Source organism: Lepus europaeus, chromosome 7 (genome assembly GCF_033115175.1).
Source record: "Lepus europaeus isolate LE1 chromosome 7, mLepTim1.pri, whole genome shotgun sequence".
Classification (NCBI taxonomy): Eukaryota; Metazoa; Chordata; class Mammalia; order Lagomorpha; family Leporidae; genus Lepus; species Lepus europaeus.
The window spans coordinates 55,889,570-55,911,083 of record NC_084833.1 but is presented as its reverse complement, the minus strand read 5'-3'; the positions used below and the strand labels follow the sequence as shown (position 1 = coordinate 55,911,083).

Here is a 21,514-nt window from a genome sequence, read left to right as displayed (position 1 = left end):
CTCTGGCCACCATGGGCATTTGAGCTATGAACCAGCAAATGGGAAGTCTATCTATCTGCCTTTCTCTCTCTTTGCCTCTCAGACAAAAATAATAATAACTTTACAACTGAAATTTTAAGAAACAAATGGGATAATGGGTTTAAGCATTTAAGAATAAAGAAAGAAATTAATTTTTAAAAGATTTATTTATGTATTTATTTGAAAGGCAGATTTCAGAAAGAGAAGAAGAAATAGAAAGAGAGAGGAGAGAGAAACTTCCATCAGCCATTCACTTCCCAAATGGCTGTAACAGCTGGGGCGGGACCAAGCCAAAGCCAGGAGCTAGGAGCTTCTTCCGGGTCTCTCATGTGAGCAGCAGAGGCCCAACTACTTGAGCCATCTTCCACTGCTTTCCCAGGCCCATTAGCTGTGAGTTGCATGGGAAGTGGAGCAGCCAGAACGCAAACTCAAAATATGGGATGTCGGAGCTGCAGGAGGCAGCTTAACCCACTGTGCCACAGCATCAGTCTCCGGAACATGAATTTTAAATTCATAAGAGTACTACCCTTCTGGCACAGCTCTACTATTATCATAACTACTTGGAATGATGGCATCTCATATCAGAGCACAGCACCAATTCAAGTCCTGGCTGCTCTGCTTCCCACCCAGCTCCCTGCGAAGGCTCCAAGGAAGGCAGCAAGAAATAAACCAAGTGCTTGGACCCCTGCCACCTTGTAGGAGATCAGGACAGAATTCCTGATTCCTGGCTCAAGCTTGGCCCAGCCCTAGTAGCCCTAGCCATTTGGGGAGTGAACCCATGGATGGAAAATTGCTCATTGCTCGCTTGCTCACTCTCTCTCTCTCTCTCTCTCTCCCTTCCTCCCTCTCCCTCTTTTTTAAAGGGAAAGGGTTTATTGCAGGAAACCTGATAGACAGGAGGGCAAAAGGCAGGAGTCAGGAACACCATCTGGATTTCCAACATGAGTGGCAAGAATCCAGGTACTTAAGCCATCATCTGCTGCTTTCTAGGTACATTAGCAGGATGCTGTATCAAAAGAATAACAGCCTATCTGAGATCTAACTGGCACTGGGTTATGTGATATAGGTGTCCCAAGTGGTAGCTTAACCTGTACTACAACAGCCACCCCTATAAGTAACTTTTTAAAACTAATCAGCTAAGCACATATTTGGTGCCTGTCCCCAGTTCCTAGTACAGAGCTCATAACATTCTTGACATTTTTTGCATGCAAGTGAGGTAATTTGTGACCAGGGGCTCCTGAACAGTTCAGGACAGGTGCTGGTCATCAGAAACGTCAAGGCACAACACTGACCTCAGGGAAGGGGAAGAAGGCTAGAGACTGACTCAATCACCAATGAGCAATGATTTCATCAACCACACCTTACTAGTGAAGAGGCCTCCATAAAAAACTTGTCAATGATAGGATTAAAAGAGCTTCTGGGTTGGTGAGCACACTGAGGTGTTGGAGGGCAGCACACACAGAGAGGATATGGAGGGTCCACACAGCTCTCCCCAGCCTTTGACTAGAAATCTCTTCCATTCCAGTATTCCCCAGCTGTATCCTTCTGATAAATGGGTAATGGTAAGTAAAGCACCTACCCTGGCTCTGTGAGCCACTCTGGCAAATTACCAAACATAAGAAGAGGTTCTGGCCGGCGCCGTGGTTTAACAGGCTAATCCTCTTCCTTGCGGCGCCAGCACACCGGGTTCTAGTCCCGGTCGGGGTGCCGGATTCTATCCCAGTTGCCCCTCTTTCAGGCCAGCTCTCTGCTATGGCCCGAGAGTGCAGTGGAGGATGGCCCAAGTGCTTGGGCCCTGCACCCACATGGGAGACCAGGAGAAGCACCTGGCTCCTGGCTTCGGATCAGCACGATGCGCCAGCCACAGCGGCCATTGGAGGGTGAACCAACGGCAAAAAGGAAGACCTTTCTCTCTGTCTGTCTCTCTCACTATCCACTCTGCCTGTCAAAAAGAAGAAGAAGAGGTTCTAAAATTTTTTATATTTTTTAAAGATTTATTCATTCACTTGAAAGTCAGAGACACAGAGAGAAATGGGGAGAGGGAGAGGGAGAGGGAGAGGAGGAGCAGGAGGGAAAAAGGGAGAGGGAGAAGGACAGAGAGAGAGATCTGCTTTCTGCTAGTTCACTCCCCAAATGGCTACAATAGCAGGGGCTGGGACAGGCCAAAGCCAGAAGCCAGGAGCTTGGATGCCATCCGCGTGGATAGCAGGAGCCCAGGCACTTGGACCATTTTCTGCTGCTTTTCCCAGGCCATTAGCAGGGAAGCAGGGAGCTGGATCAGAAGTAGAGCAGCCAGGCCACAAACCGGCAACCATATGGGATGCCATATTGCAGGCTGCCGGCTTTACCCACTACACATCGCCAGCCTCAAGTGGTTGTGAAATTTATAACCTGATGATTAGAAGTACAGATGACCCAGATTGAAAAACCAGCACCTTTCCTGGAGGAAGGTAAGCAACAAATGAACGTTAAATTTAGACCAACGCGGTAAATTTAGACCAAGGAGGTAAAAAGCCACCACCTGTGGCGACGGCATCCCATGTGGGCATGGGTGTGAGTCTCCATTGCTATACTTCTGATCAAGCTCTCTGCTAAGGCCTGGGAAAGCAGTGGAAGATGGCCCAATTCCTTGGGGCCCTGTACCTCTGTGGAAGACCTGGAAGAAGCTCCTGGCTCCTAGCTTCGGATGGCCCAGCTCAGACCACTGTAGTCATTTGGGGACTTCTTTCTCTCTGCGTTTGCCTCTCTGTAACTCTGCCTTTCAAATAAATAATAAATAAAAATTTTTTAAATTAAATTTAGACCATTGCAAGCTCTGCTTCAGTTTCTTCTGTGATGCTTCAAAACCAGAGGGCATCCAGACACTTCTTCACCTGTTTTCTGCTGAGAGCCTCCTGCTCAACTATTACCTTAATACTTATTACATAAAGAATTCTCATGATTCTCCAGATAAGACTTCAATTCTTACATTTTTCAATTTCTATTCCAGATATTAATGTCTGTAAATAACCCACTCAAGAACAATTATCTTTTTTTTTTTTTTTTTTTGGACAGGCAGAGTGGACAGTGAGAAAGAGAGACAGAGAAAAAGGTCTTCCTTTGCCGTTGGTTCACCCTCCAATGGCCACCGCAGCCAGCGCATTGCACTGATCCAAAGCCAGAAGCCAGGTGCTTCTCCTGGTCTCCCATGGGGTGCAGGGCCCAAGCACTTGGGCCACAGCAGAGAGCTGGCCTGGAAGAGGGGCAACCGGGACAGAATCCGGCACCCCGACCAGGACTAGAATCCGACCAGGACTAGAATCCGGTATGCCAGTGCTGGAAGAACAATTATCTTAATAAGACTCTTAGGCAACCTAAGGATTCTTTTTGAAATTCAAATTTAAGATGAATTAAAAAAAAGGAGAAAAAAAAAAAGGAGAAAAAAAAAATCTTCAGGTGATATTTAAAGCTGAAGGTCTAGAGGCAGGCATTTGGCCTACTTGTTAAACTGCTGACTGGAACACCAGCATCCCAAATCAGAGTTCCTGGGTTTGAGTCCTGGCTCTACTCCCGATTCCAGTGTCCTGCTAATGTACACCCTGGGTGGTACCCGGTAATGGCTTAAGTAGTTGGGACCCTGCTACCCTTGTGGAAAACCTGGATGGAGTTCCAGGCTGCAGGGTCTGAACAAGTCCCAGTGATTACAGGCATGTGTGGGAAGTGAACCAGTGGATGAAAGAAGTGTATGTCGTGATTTCTTCTACATCCTATAGATCTGGATGAGCTAGAGGCCTGGGTGGATGCTTTATATTGGCCAGCCCTGACTTAAATGGGCTTCACACTTGCAGTAGAATTGGTGAAATTGAACTCTGGAGTTAAAATGACTAACTCAAGGAGTGTGCAGCAAATTCACCCCTTTCACTGATGCAGAAGGGGGACATTTTCACTAAGAACCGATGCTGACAACCTGAGTTTATTCAGTCTACCCTGCTCTAGTGGGGCCACAGCCCACCTACCTAAGGTTCATTGCTGTGGGAACTTTTTAATAGACTAGCTAAAAAGTGGATTATCTGTAGACCTTTTTCCGGAGAAGGGTTCGTTTCACGTACTAATAGTTAATGGTGGCTAACAGTGAGCCTGTAGCGAGGTGTAATAGCATTGTTTGATGTGAAATCAGATTTGAAGGCAGCAGCTCCCTCATGCTGTTTGATGAGTGTTTTTGAAAATCAACATTTCCAGGGAGCAACACCCTGTTAGGGTTCCTACCACAATTGAGGCAGCTACTTTCTGAATAAGACCACTCTGGGTAACTCAATGAGAAGGATTTTTGGGGGGGATGGTGTGGGGTGCGCATTTCAGTTGCCATAGCTTGGATTAAGTACTATTGGCTGGTTTAGAAGCGGCTGGCAGTTGAACCAGTGAGTAGGTGACAGAAAGTGCAGTAGGCTTGTTTTCATGGTCGATTTTCTGTAAAAACCTTAACTGTTCCACTTCAGACTAGCCAGGCTTCTGCTTTCCTCACTGATTCTACTCTAACTTTGAAAGGGGTTAAAGAAAGCAAAAGTCTGCCTCTCTGTGAGAAGTGTTTAGTCCAGAAGATTGTAAGCTGTGTGTTCATTGCTTCTCTGAAGACGCACAGCCATGTCCTGGATAGCTCCTCTTGAAAGGAGAAGGCGCCTCGCTGTGTCTGTCCCATGGCAGGGCTCTCGCAGACTTGCTCAAATCTCATGGGCTGGCTTGTACAGATCCCCTCCCCTAAATACAGGATCTGACATAAATCCTTCATTGATAGTGGTGATATATTAGCTTTTAAAACTGTAAAATAAATGTGGTCTCTAGTCCTAGGTTTGTGGTGTGTCCTTCTGTGTTACTGTGTAGGGAAGGAGCAGTGACTTGGTGGCGATGGGGCATGTGTCTTGCTGCGTGTGCAGGGGCAAGCATTGCTGAAGTACTAACAGCCTTTCATTTAGGAGTGAGTCATGGCATGAGCGGCCTATCCAGAAAAATGACGGAGTGAAGACACAAGCTTGCCGAGTTGGTGATATGAACCAGGTTCTGTATCTGTTTTTTATCAGGTGTTGTAAAATTGTGCATGGCCTTTTTTCTTGTTGCTTAATAATTAGGAGAGGAAAAAAAAAACCCTCCGCTTTCCTAACCAATCTTCGCTGAGGCACATCGTTGGGGAGTAAAGTCTGCCTGGCCTAACCTATTGGAGAGATCTGTCCTTGAATATGCACCCTCCATGTAGTCCTCCGTGTGGGGGAGTCGACTTGTTGTATTCTGTGCATTAGAACAAACCAATGATGTCATTCAATTGTGTGCTTTTGTCAAATCATTTATGTGACTTTTATAAAATAGTGAACTTGCTGACTGCAAAAAAAAAAAAAAAAGAAAGAAAGAAAGAAGTGTATGTATGTATGTGGGTATGTCTGCCTGCCTCTCAAATAATTTTTTTTGAAGAGCAGAACATTTAGTCTTTTTTTTTTTTTTTTTTTTTTGGATAGGCAGAGTGGACAGTGAGAGAGAGAGAGACAGAGAGAAAGGTCTTCCTTTTACCGTTGGTTCACCCTCCAATGGCTGCCACGGCCGGCACGCTGCGGCCGGTGCACCACGCTGATCTGAAGGCAGGAGCCAGGTGCTTCTCCTCGTCTCCCATGGGGTGCAGGGCCCATGCACTTGGGCCATCCTCCACTGCACTCCCGGACCATAGCAGAGAGCTGGCCTGGAAGTGGGGCAACCAGGACAGAATCTGGCGCCCTGACCAGGACTGGAACCCGGTGTGCCGACGCCGCTAGACGGAGGATTAGCCTGTTGAGCCATGGCGCCGGCCAACATTTAGTCTTACTGTGCCCGAATACTAACTCTTCAGCTCTTCAACACATATTACACAGAATAATACCCCCCCTTCAATGTACACACACACACAATATCTAAGAGTTTTTTCCAAAGCTTAAAAGTCTTTTTAATCACTAGAAAACTAAAAACCTCTTCCTCCTTTACCATAACTCAGTAAAGTACGTGCTACTACTTTATGTGGCTGACCTTCTTAATAAGTCTGCTTAGGGACAATAATACCTCCTAGAGGGCAAAAAGATACTCTAGGTAGTCCCTGAACTGCTTGGAGGCTTCCTGGGCACTGCACAGCACACAGCTGCAGTGTCTGGGAACATCCACTCTGTAACCATAAAACAGGGCATGTTGAATACAAGCAATGGGCTTTCTCAGCTCCTTAATAGCACGTTTTTCAACAGTACATTTACTCCCAGTCTTTCCCCTGCTCTCCAAGATTAATATGATCTAGTATCTGAAACTCAGAACCCCTGTTTCTGGTAGTGTGAATAACTATTTGCCTCAGATTGAATATCTGAAGAATCCCTTGTGATGCACTTCAAACTGTGACTCTTTTCGGGGCAAGAGATAATCCCCTCTTTCAAGGCTAGCCTCTTTCATCGATGTGGTCTAGATCAACAGACACTGGAAATTTGGAACTGTATGGACTTTCTGTTCTGGTTAAGGTGTGGGTCTTCTCTGTATTAAAAATTTTTTATTCATTTTTATTTATTTGAAAGGCTGTGTGTTTTTCTGTGTGTGTGATAAAGAGAGAGAACGCAAAAGAGAGAGATTGATTTTCACTAATTAATTCCCAAACACCCACAACAGTCAGATCAGGTCAAGGCCAGGAGGTAGGAACTCTTGAGCCATTATCTTCTGCCTCCCAGGCACATCTGCAAGAACCTGAATCCAAAGTGGAGGTGGAATTCAATACTAAGCACTCCAGTATGGTATACAGACATCCTACGTGGTACCACAATGCCCACTGCCCATATTTTTTTTTAAAGATTTATTTATTTGAAAGGTAGACTTACAGACAGAGAGAGGGAAAGATGGAGAGGTCTTCCATCCACTGGTTCATTCCCCAAATGGCCACAATGGCTGGAGCTGGACTGATCTGAAGCCAGGAGCCAGAAGCTTCTTCTAGGACTCACAAGTGGGTGCAGGGGACCAAGCACTTGGGCCATCCTCCACTGCCCTCCCAGGCCATTAGCAGGGAGTTGGATCAGAAGTGGAGCAGTGGTGCCCATATGAGATGCTATCACCACAGGTGAAGGCTTAACCTACTATACCTCAGTACCAGCCCTCTCTCCCCATACTTAAAAACACTTTTTTAAAGAGTTTATTTATTTAAAAGGCAGAGTTGCAGAGAGAGGGCAAGAGAGACACAAAGATCGATCTTCCATCTGCTGGTTCACTCCCCAAATGGCGGGTCAGTCAGGGCTAGGCCAGGCTAAAGCCAGGAGCCTGGAACTCCATCCAGGTCCCCATATGAGTGGCAGGGGCCATCTCCTGCTGCTTTCCCAGGCATATTAGCAGGGAGCTGGATTGGAAGTAGAGCAGCCAGGACTCTAACAAGTGCTAATATGGTATGCTGGCATCACAAGCAGTGGCTTAACCTGATGCACGACAACGCTGCCCCCTCATATTAAAAAATTTTTAAAAGCAACATCTCACCTTCACTGATGGCCTAATAAATAATGCCTATTAAATCAATCTGTGGTACCCATGCTAGGATGCTGACCTCCAAGAAGTATAATCAACAGGATAAACAAACCCATTTCTTCATTTTTTTTTTTTTTCTGCTAGGCAGAGTTTGAGTGAGTGAGTGAGAGAGAGAGAGAGAGAGAGAGTTATAGACTATGAGAGAGAGACAGAGAGAAAGGTCTTCCTTGCATTGGTTCACTCCCCTAATGGCCGCCATGGAAGGCACTGCACCGATTTGAAGCCAGGAGCCGGGTGCTTCCCCACCAGTCTCCCATGCGGGTGCAAGGACCCAAGCACTTGGGCCATCCTCCACCGCCCTCCCAGGCCACAGCAGAGAGCTGGGACTGGAAGAGGAGCAACCGGGACTAATACCTGGTGCCCCAACTGGGACTAGAACCCGGGGTGTGGGCACCACAGGCAGAGGATTAGCCAAGTGAGCCACGGCGCTGGCCCATTGATAAACCCATTTCTATACCCAGTACACAAGATAATAACAATATCTCCTTTACCACTGCCAGTCTCTATGTTCGTTACTCCTGGAAGATGAAACCGACAGATAGGAAGAAGTTGAAAGCCCACTATCTCCAAGGCATTACAGCCAATCCAAATCAACTGTAGACACTTAAGCTCTAAGCAACTGTCTGGGTGGTCTCAGTTCCCCAAACACTATAATAGGCAATTATTTTTAATAAAAGGAGACAATGCGCCAGCGCCGCAACTCAATAGGCTAATCCTCCTCCTGGCACGATGCCATCAGAGGGTGAACCAACAGCAAAAAGGAATACCTTTCTCTCTGTCTCTCTCACTATCCACTCTGCCTGTCAAAAAAAAAAAAAAAAAAGGAATTGTTGTTTCTTTGAAAAAGAAAGTAAATACTTTAAGAATGCTCAGCATGTGGCACAGCAGGTTAAGCCAGCATCCCACATGGTCGACACCAGCATCCCACATGGTCGGTTAAAGTCTCAGCTGATCCATTTGATTCAGCTTCCTGCTAATGTGTCTGGGAAGGCTATGGAAGATGGCCCAGGGAGCTTGCATTCCTGCCAGCCATGTAGAAGACAACAAAGGAGTTCCTGGTTCCTGGCTTCAGCCTGGCCCAGCTCCAGGTGTTGCAACTATTTGGGGAGTGAACCAGCAGATAAAAGATCTCTCTATCATCTCTCTCTCTCTCTCTCTTTCTCTCTCTCTCTTTTTCTCTTTCTCTATCTCTTTCTCTTTCTCTCTCTTTCTCTCTTTCTCCTCTCTTTCTCCATCTCTGTCCCTCTGCCTTCCAAATAAATAAATCTTAAAAAAAAAAAAAAAACTGTAGGCATACTATAGTAAGCACAAAAATTAGGGAAAACTGCAAAAATCTACATGTAGGGGCCCATGTTGTGGTGCAGGTTTAGCCACTGTCTGCAACGCCAGTATCCCATAATGGGTACTGGTTTGAGTCCTGGCTGCTCTACTTCCAATCCAGCTCCCTGCTAATGCACCTGGGAAAGCATTGTAAGATGGGGCAAATGCTTGGGCCCCTGCACCCAGGTGGGAGACCTGGATGAAGTGCCTGGTTCCTGGCTTCAGACAGACCCAGCTCTGGCCATTTTCAGCCATCTGGGAAGTGAACCAGCAGAGGAAGATCTCTTTCTCTGTCTCTCCTTCTCTCTGTACCTCTGCCATTCAAATAAATAAATCTTTTTTTTTTTTTACTTTTATTTTATTTTTGACAGGCAGAGTGGACAGTGAGAGAGAGAGAGACAGAGAGAAAGGTTTTCCTTTTGCCGTTGGTTCACACTCCAATGGCCACCGCGGCCAGCGCGCTGATCCGATGGCAGGAGCCAGGTGCTTCTCCTGGTCTCCCATGGGGTGCAGGGCCCAAGGACTTGGGCCATCCTCCACTGCACTCCCGGGCCACAGCAGAGAGCTGGCCGGAAGAGGGGCAACCGGGACAGAATCCGGAGCCCCGACCGGGACTAGAACCTGGTGTGCCGGCGCCGCAAGGTGGAGGATTAGCCTGTTGAGCCACGGTGCCAGCTCTCTTTTTTTTTTTTTTTTAAAGGTTAAAATTGTGTATAAAAAAAAATCTACAGGTAATCTTCACTCAGGTTTTGTAATATTCTTTAGTTCTCACTCCAAAGAAAGAAAATAAGAAAGAAAGAAAAAAAAAAAAACCTAGAAAACCTAATCAATGCATTATGGATATAGTTTATCCAAGGAAAACAATGTAGGCATCTGATTTGTGGACTCATAATCTAGGGAAATACATATACCCTTCATCAAAAGTTAGCTAACTATATAGTTACATGTTTTGAGTTAAACTGAGTTTAATGGATGTATATATCATTTTTAGGATTACCAGACTGAACTGACTTTTCAATTATCCAATCAACTATCCTACTAGATCACATCAGATAAAGAGCTTCTGCTCTGTATGTAATTTTAAAATAGCCACTAACAAATTGTATTTTTAAAAAAACAATTTCCATATGGGCCAAAGAACATGTGTTTCCAGTAGTAAACCAAGACAATATCATATAAAATGTCCACTTCAGTCATCTAAAGTTTTACACTTTCATAGTCTTACAATTTAGCACTCATTTTTCCTGCGTAACACCTCTTTTCCATTCAGAAGGCAGGTCATGCAGCAGGCAATACCACTTGCAGTGCTGATGGCATGTTTTTGGCCCACAAAGATTCCCAACCACATAAGGATGATGCCTTTGAATCACAAATAAAATCACTTCCAGAAAACCAACCTGAATCATTTCCAGAACTCTATTAATAAAAGAGCATAATAACTTCCAACCAATAAAAGGCAATCCACTTCCTTTTAGCATCAGTTATACTCAGCAACGCACAAGAAGAGTTTCTGGAAAAGCTTTTCCTTGTCCATGCTAATGTGACATTAGGTCTTGAGTTCAATTTGATTCTACACAAAACCAACTCAACTGCATTTCGACCTTTTACAATTCCTGTTACAGATACAAGATATTCTGTGAAACACAGAAGCAGCTCAGATGGAAGACTATATTTTTTCCATCAAATTCCTTGTTTCAATCCTCCATTCCTTGTTGTTAAGCATTCTCACTGTATTGCACTATAGGCACCTAAATGCCAGCTCTATCTTCTAATACCCTAAATACCTAGTTTGGCTTCCTCTTTTCTATTCTGTTCTAAACCAGACAAATCTTGGTTATTCAACTAAGTCTGTTTCAAAGTACTTTCCCAAGTTCCAGCCAAGAAACAGGAGCTAGGAAGCAACATGACTTGTCTGAATCTATACCTGATCTAAAACAGGAGTCTGCAACTTCATATTTTAAGCCAAAAGTTACAATATGAAGTCTCAGGAACCACATTCAGCCAACAGATGCTTTTTGTTTCATCTACAGTATTTAACGAGAACATTGCTGCCAATATCTAAAAATCGAAGACTTTACATAAAATATATGAGTCCTTGGGGATGACACTGCGGCACAGAAGGTAAAGCCACTGCCTGTGACACTGGCATCCTATGTAGGAGCTGGTTCATGTCCTGGCTGCTCCACTTCCAATCTATCTCCCGGCTAATGGCCTGGGAAAAGCAGTGGAAGATGGCCCAAGTGTTTGGATCCCTGCCACATACATGGGAGAGCTAGATGAAGCTCCAGCTCCTGGCTTTGGCCTGACCCAACCCTAGTTGTTGCAGCCATCTGGGGAGTGTACCAACAGGTGGAAGATCTCTCTCTGTCTCTCCCTCTCTCTGACTTGAAAATAAATAAATAAATCTTAAAAAAAAAAAAAAAATCTGAGTCCTCATGAGAAACTGGAAGATTTAGTAACCTCAAAAGAGCATCCCCATAAGAAATTAACTAGAGCTGATTACTGGCTGTGCACTTTAGATGGCGAATGTACTCTTCAATTAAACAGTCTCCACTACTTCACCTTCAAACTATATCCATAACTCAACCACTTCATACTAATTCATGGTTATCTCTTTAGTCTTAGCCAACACCATCTCTCACCTGATTATTACAATGGCCTCCTAACTGAACTCTTCGTTTTCTACCACTTCCCCTTTCAGGGGCTAGAATGATCCTATTAAAGTTATAAGCTATTCATTCATTTGACAAACATTTATTGAACACCCTTACATATACCAGCTACTGCTCTAGTACTTATAATACACCAGCAAGCAAAAGGCAAAAGTTCCACTACTGTGTGGTTAAATATCATTCTTTTGCCTAAGAACCAATCTGAACACTAAAATAATTATAGTAATGAATTATGACCTGAGTAAAATAAACCTCTCAGTCCATACAATAAGAATGAAATATTTTTCCTTATAGCACAATGCCAATTAATAAATACAGAAGACAGAAAATCATCATCTTTCAACCATCACAGAAATAACTGATTCAGACTAGAATTATCAATAGATGTTAAAACTATTAGGTAAGGGGCCGGCACTGTGGCCTAGCAGGTGAAGCCACCACCTGTAGTGCCAGCATCCCATATGGGCACCAGTTCTAGTCTCGGCTGCTCCAGTTCTGATCCAGCTCTTTGCTATGGCCTAGGAAAGCAGTAGAAGATGGCCCAAGTCCTTGGGCCCCTACACCTGCATAGGAGATCCGGAAGAACTCTTGGCTTCAGATCAGTGCAACTCTGGCCTGGCCGTTGTGGCCAACTAGGGAGTGAACCAGTAGACGGAAGACCTCTCTCTCCCTCTCTCTCTAACTCTTTCAAATAAATAAATAGTCATTAAAAAAAACTATCAAGCAAAACTTTGAAGAGAAACAGTATAGTTACACAAGCATTTCAAAGTATCTCCATTCAAATTATTTATTAATTATAAAGGGAAAAATTACGAGCCGGCACTGTAGTGTAGTGGGTAAAGCCGCTGCCTGCAGTGCCAGCATCCCATATAGGCACTGGTTAGAGTCCAGGCTGCTCTACTTCTGATCCTACTCTTTGCTATGGTCTGGGAAAGCAGTAAAAGATGGCCCAAGTCCTTGGGCCCCTGCACCCACATGGAAGACCTGGAAGAAAGCTCCTGGCTCCTGACTTCAGATCAGCTCAGCTTCAGCCATTGCAGCCATCTGGGGAGTGAACCAGCAGATGAAAGATCTCGCCCCTCCCCACCTCTTCTCTGTAACTCTGTCTTTCAAATAAAGTAAATGAATCTTTTTAAAAAAATGGTAACTTTCCAGTTAAGAAATCCAGCAGAGGCAGGCATTTGATTTAGCAGTTAAAACACCACCTGGTTGGGTACCCACATCCCATATTGGTGTGCCTGGGATCAAGTTTCGGCTTTGCTTCTGAGTTATTTCCTGATAATGCACATCCTGGGAAAAAGCAGGTGATTACTCAAGTACCTGGGACTCTACCACTCATGTGAGAGACCCAGACTGAGTTCTATGCTCGTGGCTTTGACCTGGCCCAGCCCTGACTGTTGAGAACTGATCCAACATATCAAAGATATTCTCTATCTGTCTGTCTGTCTCTGTCTCTTTCTCTGGCTGCCTCTGTGTCTCTCTCTGCCTTTCAAATAAATTTTCTTAAAAAACTAGCTGACACCAATCTTAATCAAGTTAAAATGGTTAAAGCTAAAATCATGGGGCCAGCATTGTGGCATAGCAGATTAAGCTGCCATCTATGACGCTGATATCCCATGTGAGCACTGGTTCAAGTCCTGGCTGCTCCACTTCCAATCTGGCTCTCTTCCTGGGAAGGTAACAGAGGACGGCCCAGATACTTGGGCCCCTGCCACACACATGGGAGACCTGAATGGAGTGCCTAGCTCCTGGTTTCAGTCTGGCTCAGCCTCAGCAGTTGCAGCTACTTTAGGAGTTAACCAGCAGATGGGAGATCTCTTTCTCTCCTCTGTAACTCCACCTTTCAAATAAATGAAATGAAATTTTTTTAAAAAAAATTATATTAAACAAACAGAAAGAAACAATACATCCTCATTTTCTCAATATACAAAGGTTCAACCTTTGTGAATCCTCAATTTTACTGTCAGATTGAAGACAGACAAAAATAACTCCACAGAATGACAGAAATGACCAAACATCAGCTTCCAAATAAATGAAATGAAATTTAAAAAAAAAATTATATTAAACAAACAACAGAAAGAAGCAATATATCCTCATTTTCTCAATATACAAAGGTTCAACCTTTGTGAATCCTCAATTTTACTGTCAGATTGAAGACAGACAAAAATAACTCCACAGAATGACAGAAATGACCAAACATCAGCTTCCAGTGGCCATCTCCTCCTGTGGATTGTTAGTTCCTTTTGAGCTTCAATCAGAAAGGATACAAAGAGGCAGGGTTCCCCTCCCAGACTGCCATAGCAGTCATCATAGTATGATGATAGCCAATCAGAAATATGAACCCTCTTGTATTCCATCAATTGGCCACCCACCACCCACAAAAGATCTAGGTTTTGCTCAAACTGTCCCAGCCCTTGACCATTATAGTCAGCTTCACTGATCTGAGCATGGAAAGCAGGGAGGTACTATGCAGAGAGAGACCTCTAGTAAGCAGACTTACGCTGTGAGTAGAGCAGGATTTGAAACTCCAGAAGGGCACAGGTAAAAAGCTGGAACACATTTTCCACCCCAAGCAGTTCAAAGACTTCTCTGACAGGAAAGTCAAATAATGGAAGCTCATTGGTACTTGGCCTCTGGCAGATTACTGGCCCATAGACTCCAGAAAACTTCAAGGACCGGCCAGGAGGTGGGAGTGGCACCTCATAGAGTACATTATATATGTAGCTCTCAAGGGGCAGTGGAGGGGGCTGAGGTGAAGTGACTGCCTGGTGGAGCTGTTCCAGCACACTCCGGCATGCCTTCATGAAGGACATGGGTGTGATGAGACAGATGCACTTAGAGACGTAGAGAGTGTCCCGGCTAATGTCGTAAGAGTTGAAGCGCTGCAGCTTGGTCCCAGGAGTGCCATCATCATCCTCCAAGCCACTCTGGTCTTGGCCACCAGCAAGGGCAGTGTGTAGGCCATCATACTCAGCATTGTGCATGTGGTAGAGGGTCTGCATTGCACTGCAGATCTGCTTGCTAGTCACTTCTTCATAAAAGGTGAGGGCAAACCCAAATGTCCGAGAGCCATCCTCCCTTGTGATAATAAAGGCATGGAACTGGGGCTCCCTGGGATCAGCTTGGGTCTTGAATGCCAGCCCTTTGGGCATACACAGCTGCAAAAAGCAACAAACAGTAAGAATATTTACTGATGAATTCCTTTTCAAAACTATTGATTTATTCCTTCACTCACTCATTCATTTATAGAATACCTATTATGCTAGGTGTGTATCTTTCCTAAAGCTCTTCCACTCTAAGGCAAGACAAATATTAAATAAAATGATGATGTACTTATTAGGGCTATAGATCAGAAAAAGCTTCTTCAGAATGAGGTTATGCTAGAATTCATCAGGGAGAAAAGGAAAGAAGGGTATTTCAGGAATAGGGAGAACACATATAGATATGGAAGTAAAAGAAAGACTGCAGAATTTAGGAAATAGTAAATAGTTAAGCATAACAGCATGATACACAGTAAGATATGTATTTGGAGATGATGCTAGAAATACATCTAGGCTGGTGCCATGGCTCACTTGGCTAATCCTCTGCCTGCGGCACCAGCACCCTGGGTTCTAGTCCCAGCTGGGGCGCTGGATTCTGTCCCGGTTGCTCCTCTTCCAGTCTAGCTCTCTACTGTGGCCCGGGAAGGCAGTGGACGATGGCACAAGTACTTGGGCCCTGCACCCGCATGGGAGACCAGGAGGAAGCACCTGGCTCCTGGCTTCAGATAGGCGCACCACGCCGGCCATAGCGGCCATTTGGAGGGTGAAACAACAGAAGGAAGACCTTTCTCTCTATCTGTCCAAAAAAAAAAAAATCTAAAAATCAGACACATGAAACTTCACAGCTAAAAACAAAACAAACTGACCTAATGGCTTTAGACTCTAACCAGCTCACAAAACTCTTTTAATATTAAAAGAGTGTTCAGGGGTAGGTGCCTGGCATAGTGTTTGGGATATCAGTTGGGATACCTGAACCCTACAATGGAATGCCTGGGTTTGATTCCTGGCTCCAGCTCCCAATTCTGGCTTCCTGCTGATGCAGACCCTGGGAGACAGCAGATGATGACTCAAGTAACTGAGTCCCTAACACCCATGTAGAGACTTGGATTGAGTTCCTTCCTGGTTCTGGCTCTTGGTTCCAGTTCCTAAATCCAGCCTTTGCCACTGTGGGCATCTATGGAGTCAGCCAACAGATAGGAGTTCTCTTTCTCTCCCTGCCTTTCTCTCTCTGCCTCTCAAGTAATATATATTATTTTAAAGCGTTCATTGGGGCTGGCGCTGTGGCACAGTGGGCTGAGCATCTGCCTGCAGTGGCAGCATCCCATATGAGCATTGGTTCGTATTCTCGCTGCTCCTCTTCTGATCCAGCTCTCTGCTATTGCTAGGGAAAGCAGTGGAGGATGACACATGTGCTTGGGCCCCTGCCCCTGCATGGGAGTCCTGGAGGAAGCTCCTGGCTCCTGGCTTTAGACTGGCCCAGCTCCAGCAATTGCGACCATTTGGTGAGTAAACTAGTGGATGGAAGATCTCTATCTCTCCCTGTCTCTCTATAACTCTACCTCTCAAATAAATAAATAAATCTTTAAAAAAATGTTCATTTCATATAAACCAAGGAGCTTACATAATCAGGATAAAAATATACTTTTTTTCACTGCAACTCAGATAGGTTATATAAAGAAACTTGGACAGTTAATCAAACTGACCTGAATCAATCAGTCCCCATTTTCCAATTTTACATGAACCCAGCTATTCAAATAAAATACCAACAGCCTGAGTTAATATAACAACATCACATATTATGTTATATCCATTAGCTTTGAACTTGACTTCCCAAACCCAAGGTGTTTCTAGAATACAGAATATTAAAATTAAATAAGCTTTGGATTAGGAGTCAAAAACTTTGATGCTGATACTTGATTTCTTCATCTGTGAAATGATAATGACATAAATTATTCTACTTACTTCGAAAAATAACAGTATTAAATATTTAACAGAGAGAGGCCGGCGCCGTGGCTCAACAGGCTAATCCTCCGCCTTGCGGTGCCGGCCACCAGGTTCTAGTCCCGGTAGGGGTGCCGGATTCTGTCCCGGTTGCCCCTCTTCCAGGCCAGCTCTCTGCTGTGGCCCGGGAGTGCAGTGGAGGATGGCCCAAGTGCTTGGGCCCTGCACCCCATGGGAGACCAGGAGAAGCACCTGGCTCCTGCTTTCGGATCAGTGCAGTGCGCCGGCCGCGGTGGCCATTGGAGGGTGAACCAACAGCAAAGGGAAGACCTTTCTCTCTGTCTCTCTCTCTCACTGTCCACTCTGCCTGTCAAAAAAAAAAAATTTAACAGAGAGGAAAGGTGTTGTGGTACAGCGAGTTAAACTGCTACTTGGGATGTGTGTATCGGTATTTCTATTTCTCTTTCTCTGTCTCTGTCTCCCCACCCCACCCCCCACCGTTGCTCTGCTTTTCAAATAAAAAATAAATACATATAATTTTAAAATGTAGCAGAAGCAATACAAAGATGTAGTTAGAGCAAAAGGCTGTAATCAGATTACATGTCCAAACTCCAAATCAACTACTTATTAGCCATATGAACTTGAACACATTACTTAATGTCTTTGGATCTTAGTTTCTTCATCTGTAAAATATGTACACTTGTGTATTTATGTTATTACTGATGTAAGGGAACCATGAAGATTAAATGACTTAATTCATATAAAATGATCACTGAAGTGCCTAGCACAAGGTGAATATTCAATGAAGATTGGCTTATTCTTGGCAGTATTCTATGATACTGTAAATGCTGTCCTATCTAAAATCATGATGAAACAAAAATACTCATTTCTGCCATATCATACAGTGCAGAATGATAGAAAACTTTAAACTTCACTCAAGTAATCAATGCGATAAATAATCAACAGCTCAGTACTATAATATTTATTGATCCAATACCGTTTATCTGATACAATAGAAGCACATTGTGACTTTTAATATATCTGATATATTCTAAATATTTGATATATTGACCAACATGCAGAATCATGAATAATATGCATTTCAATTCCTTCTTCAAAAGTGGTTAGTTCTTGATGGGACCACTGAAATCATAGCCTCACTTCACGTGCCTACTATAAATTACTCTGTAAATTATTTCACACTTGTAGCTAACAAATACTAACCATTCCCACTGCATCTTGGTCAAAGGGATTCCATTCTACGTTCTCAGGATATCGTGCAAGGACCTTGGACTTGAATGTTCGTCTCAATGGTGTCTGCTCAAAATTTTCCCCTGTAAGAAAAAGAATGAAGCAAATTATCTCTATAATGTCCCTTTAAATCACAGAGTTATGAATGTCTGAGCTTGGTACTCCAGCAAGGTACAGAAATGAAGGCAAGGAGGTTAGTATGCCAACCTTCTAAGAATAGGAAAGGCGTTAAAGTTATTAGGTCAGTAAAGAAGCTGAAAAAGTATAGCAGAGTTAATACTGGATACCCTAGCTATCTTTGCTTTTCTCCAAAATGAAATTATTACTACAAACCCAATGGTTAATTTTCTCGGGAGAGATGAGAAAGCACACAAAATAATAAAACACTGTATCCATCTTTTTTCCAATCTGAAAGTCATATTTAATTTGTTTCAAGTCAACTGAAAACATAACAGAAATATTATTTTAAATTCTTTAAAAAATGCATTCCTATGATCCTGAAAAAATAGAGACTAAAAGATACAGGAATATTAAGGAAGCAGATTTCAAAGTAAATTTAATGAGCTATTTTGCCAATTCAGAATCATTTGAAATGTCTAGAGTTCTACTTTGTTTCCTCCTTCCCCCTCCTAAAAACACTAGAGTAAATTGAAATTAGGAACATTAAAGGAAGAACCAAAGAACCCACCACCTAGGAGGATACAAATCTGAAAAATATGGTCAAAAAAGGCACAAGAAAGTTAGAAGACCAAAGGGTACAAAATGACACTAGGGTGATTTATTTAAGAACCACCAGAAAGTGTTAGGTGTTCTCAATTTTTTGTTTTTACCTTCAGTCGTACTTGAAATGAAAAGGCTGGCACCATCCCTGGCTTTAGAAGCCTGTATGTACTGGCATAACGCTATATGATAAATGAAATAACAGAGTATTACAACAAAGAAGTGTTATTCAAACTTTTTTGACCGTGACTCCAGTGTAAAATACATTTTATATAATAGAGCAATAAGTATATGTATATATATAAATTTACTTAAAGTTTTCACAAAACAATACTTACCTTTACTGTATGTGATGCCCTGTCATATTTTTTATCCCATATCATTAAAACAAAAGAATGCTGACTCGAAGACCTACTAATGGTCACAATTCACAGTTTGAAAAACATTAATATTTAATAAGTTTGAAAAACAATAAGGTTTAATAGAATGAAGAGCTCAACCAATTCCAAATTACTATAAAGTCACCAGTGCTTTATCCAAAAAATATTGCCCCAAATAATGCTTTTCTCAAAGGGTTAGAGAATTGGTGATAAATTAAATATGTCTAAATAGTACAAACAAGTAAGTTTAGTAGATGTCATAGAAAAATATATGGAAACATGATCAAGGACAATTCAGGTAACCGAATCTCATGACTATTTACTGAGAAACCATGTAACACACCAGGGTCTTCAGTACTGGAAAGGATAGAGATGACCCAGATAAGGCACCTACCCTCAAGAATGTCACTACCAAAGCTACAGGACAAAGAACCTTACAAAGAGCCACATTGTATGGAGCTTAATTATTATCTGGGAGGCTCCAGATCTTTAGCCTATGTGTTCTAACCACAGAGAGTACACCTGCCCAGAATCCTGTTAACCTGCCCTAGCTGACAGAACAAATTCTGATCCAATTAGATTCTCAGAGTGGTATTTGGAACTCAGAGTAACTGGCAATTATTAAGGAAGATGCATTCTTCACCATTACAGGTGAAGTCAGAAAATCCTTCACTCTAAATGCTACCAGAGGTACCTAAAAAGTTTCTTACAAAAAAGTTTGTAATACTTCTAGAGCACTTATTCCAGAAACAAATAATAATTCCAATTAGACAATTATTGTTTTTAAAACTAAAATATCTGTTCTACTTACCCTGAGGTTATGTCCATCCTCAGAAGCAATCACTTATACCTAATTTTCAACTTTCAACAAGACCTTTCTGTTAGGAAAGCCAGTACCACAATTTCAATTCCCCTCCTTTTCTGATCCCTTCTTCTGAAACTTTTCAAGCAAACTTCATCTCTCAAGATATGTTTGGGCCGGCACCGCAACTCACTGGGCTAATCCTCTGCCTGCGGCGCAGGCACCCTGGGTTCTAGTCCCGGTTGGGGTGCTGGTTCTGTCCCAGTTGCTCCTCTTCCAGTCCAGCTCTCTACTGTGGCCCGGGAGTGCAGTGGAGGATGGCCCAGGTCCTTGGGCCCTGCACCCGCATGGGAGACCAGGAGGAGGCACCTGGCTCCTGGCTTTGGATCGGCGCAGAGTGCCAGCCATAGTGGCCATTGGGCGGGGGAGGGTGAACCACCGGGGGAAAAAAAAAAAAAAAAAAAAGGAAGACCTTCCTCTATGTCACTCTCTCTCACTAACTCTGCCTGTCCAAAAAAAAAAAAAAAAGACATGTTTGGTATTCTTCTCTAAATACAAGACTAACAAAATCAGTAAGGAGCTGGTAATAGCTGCAGCAAGGAAGGCTTATGAAGAGCTTCCTCAGAGCTTTCAGCAGTACCTGCAAAGGGCCTGCCCATGGCAAGCCTGCACTTACTGTACGGCAGCAAGCAGCTATCATAATAATGATCTTCTCTATGGTCTAAGCTTCTCAGAATGTATTTTTAAATTGCATTCAGTTCTGAGAGAAGATAAATATTTCTTTCTCCTAAGCTTCTTCACTTCTAGTTGTCAGTTTACTCATCTTCTTCCTAACTAGGCTAGAAAATCCCCTCAGTTAAAAACCACAAAATAGCTGAGCATACTTAAGAATCAGAGCAGTTACCACATCCTATATGAAAGCTTTTCAAGAACGATGCTCTCCTAAGATGGTTAAAAGCTTCCTCCTAGTAAGACAGGATGAGCTTTCAGAGAATGGATTGCACTGCGGATGGAGAGAATTATAAACCAGTGAGATGAAGACTGGAGCCAGAGGTAATAAGCATGCTGAGCTGATCTGAGTGGCCAGAGAAGAGAGGGGAAGCCATGAAACCGGGCAGAAGTATTGATGGAGCCTGTCTCCACCATATCTCCACCACTACCTCTCCACCTCACATCCCTTAATTTTTTTTTATGTATCTATTCTTTGTTTCTTTTTTATATATTTTCATTTTATTTGAAAGGTAGACAGAGATACAATCAGACAGAAATCTCCTATCCACTGGTTTATTCCCCAAATGCCTTCAACAGCCAGGGCTAGGGAAACCAAAGCCAGGAACATGGAACGCAATCTGGGTCGCCCACATGGGTGGTAAGGACCCAACTACTTGAGCCAGCATCTGCTGCCTCTCAGCATGTGAATTAACAGGAAGGTGGATTGAAATAGAGAAGCCAGGACTGGAACCAAGCACTTCGATTTGGGATGCAGACATTCCAAGCAGCAACCTAACTGCTGTGCCACAGGTGCCATCATGCCCTTATTTTAATAAAAGCTAAGGGAAAGATGTCTTATGAAAGAATCAGGTTCTGAATAAAGGGACCATGCAGACACCAATCTTAGATGAAAGTCATTCTATGAATTAGACCAGACTAGTAGCAGGAACATACAGTATTTTCACAGCAAGAAAGGAGGCATGTAAAGGAGGTGTGTTTGAGGGCTCTGAGAGGTACCATATAAAGAATGTCAGAAAAGAGAATAAGAAGATATACAAACTAAGATCTCTTATTGAAACAATTTAATTTTTCATCATTTACTGAGGGCTTGAGTTTTAAAAA

The 21,514-nt window shown here is 43.3% G+C and overlaps 1 protein-coding gene across 1 annotated transcript in view; it reads right to left on the bottom strand.

Annotated features, from left to right (window-relative positions):
* DENND5A (DENN domain containing 5A) overlaps positions 1 to 21,514 on the bottom strand; it is a 126,795-nt gene that overhangs the window by 65,737 nt on the left and 39,544 nt on the right. Inside the window, exons 2-4 of the mRNA XM_062196530.1 lie at positions 18,610 to 18,681; positions 17,753 to 17,862; positions 14,047 to 14,704 (exon numbers count right to left, since the gene is read on the bottom strand). Of these exons, the coding sequence (XP_062052514.1) occupies positions 14,047 to 14,704; positions 17,753 to 17,862; positions 18,610 to 18,681 (840 nt within the window). The remainder of the gene's footprint in view (positions 1 to 14,046; positions 14,705 to 17,752; positions 17,863 to 18,609; positions 18,682 to 21,514) is intronic.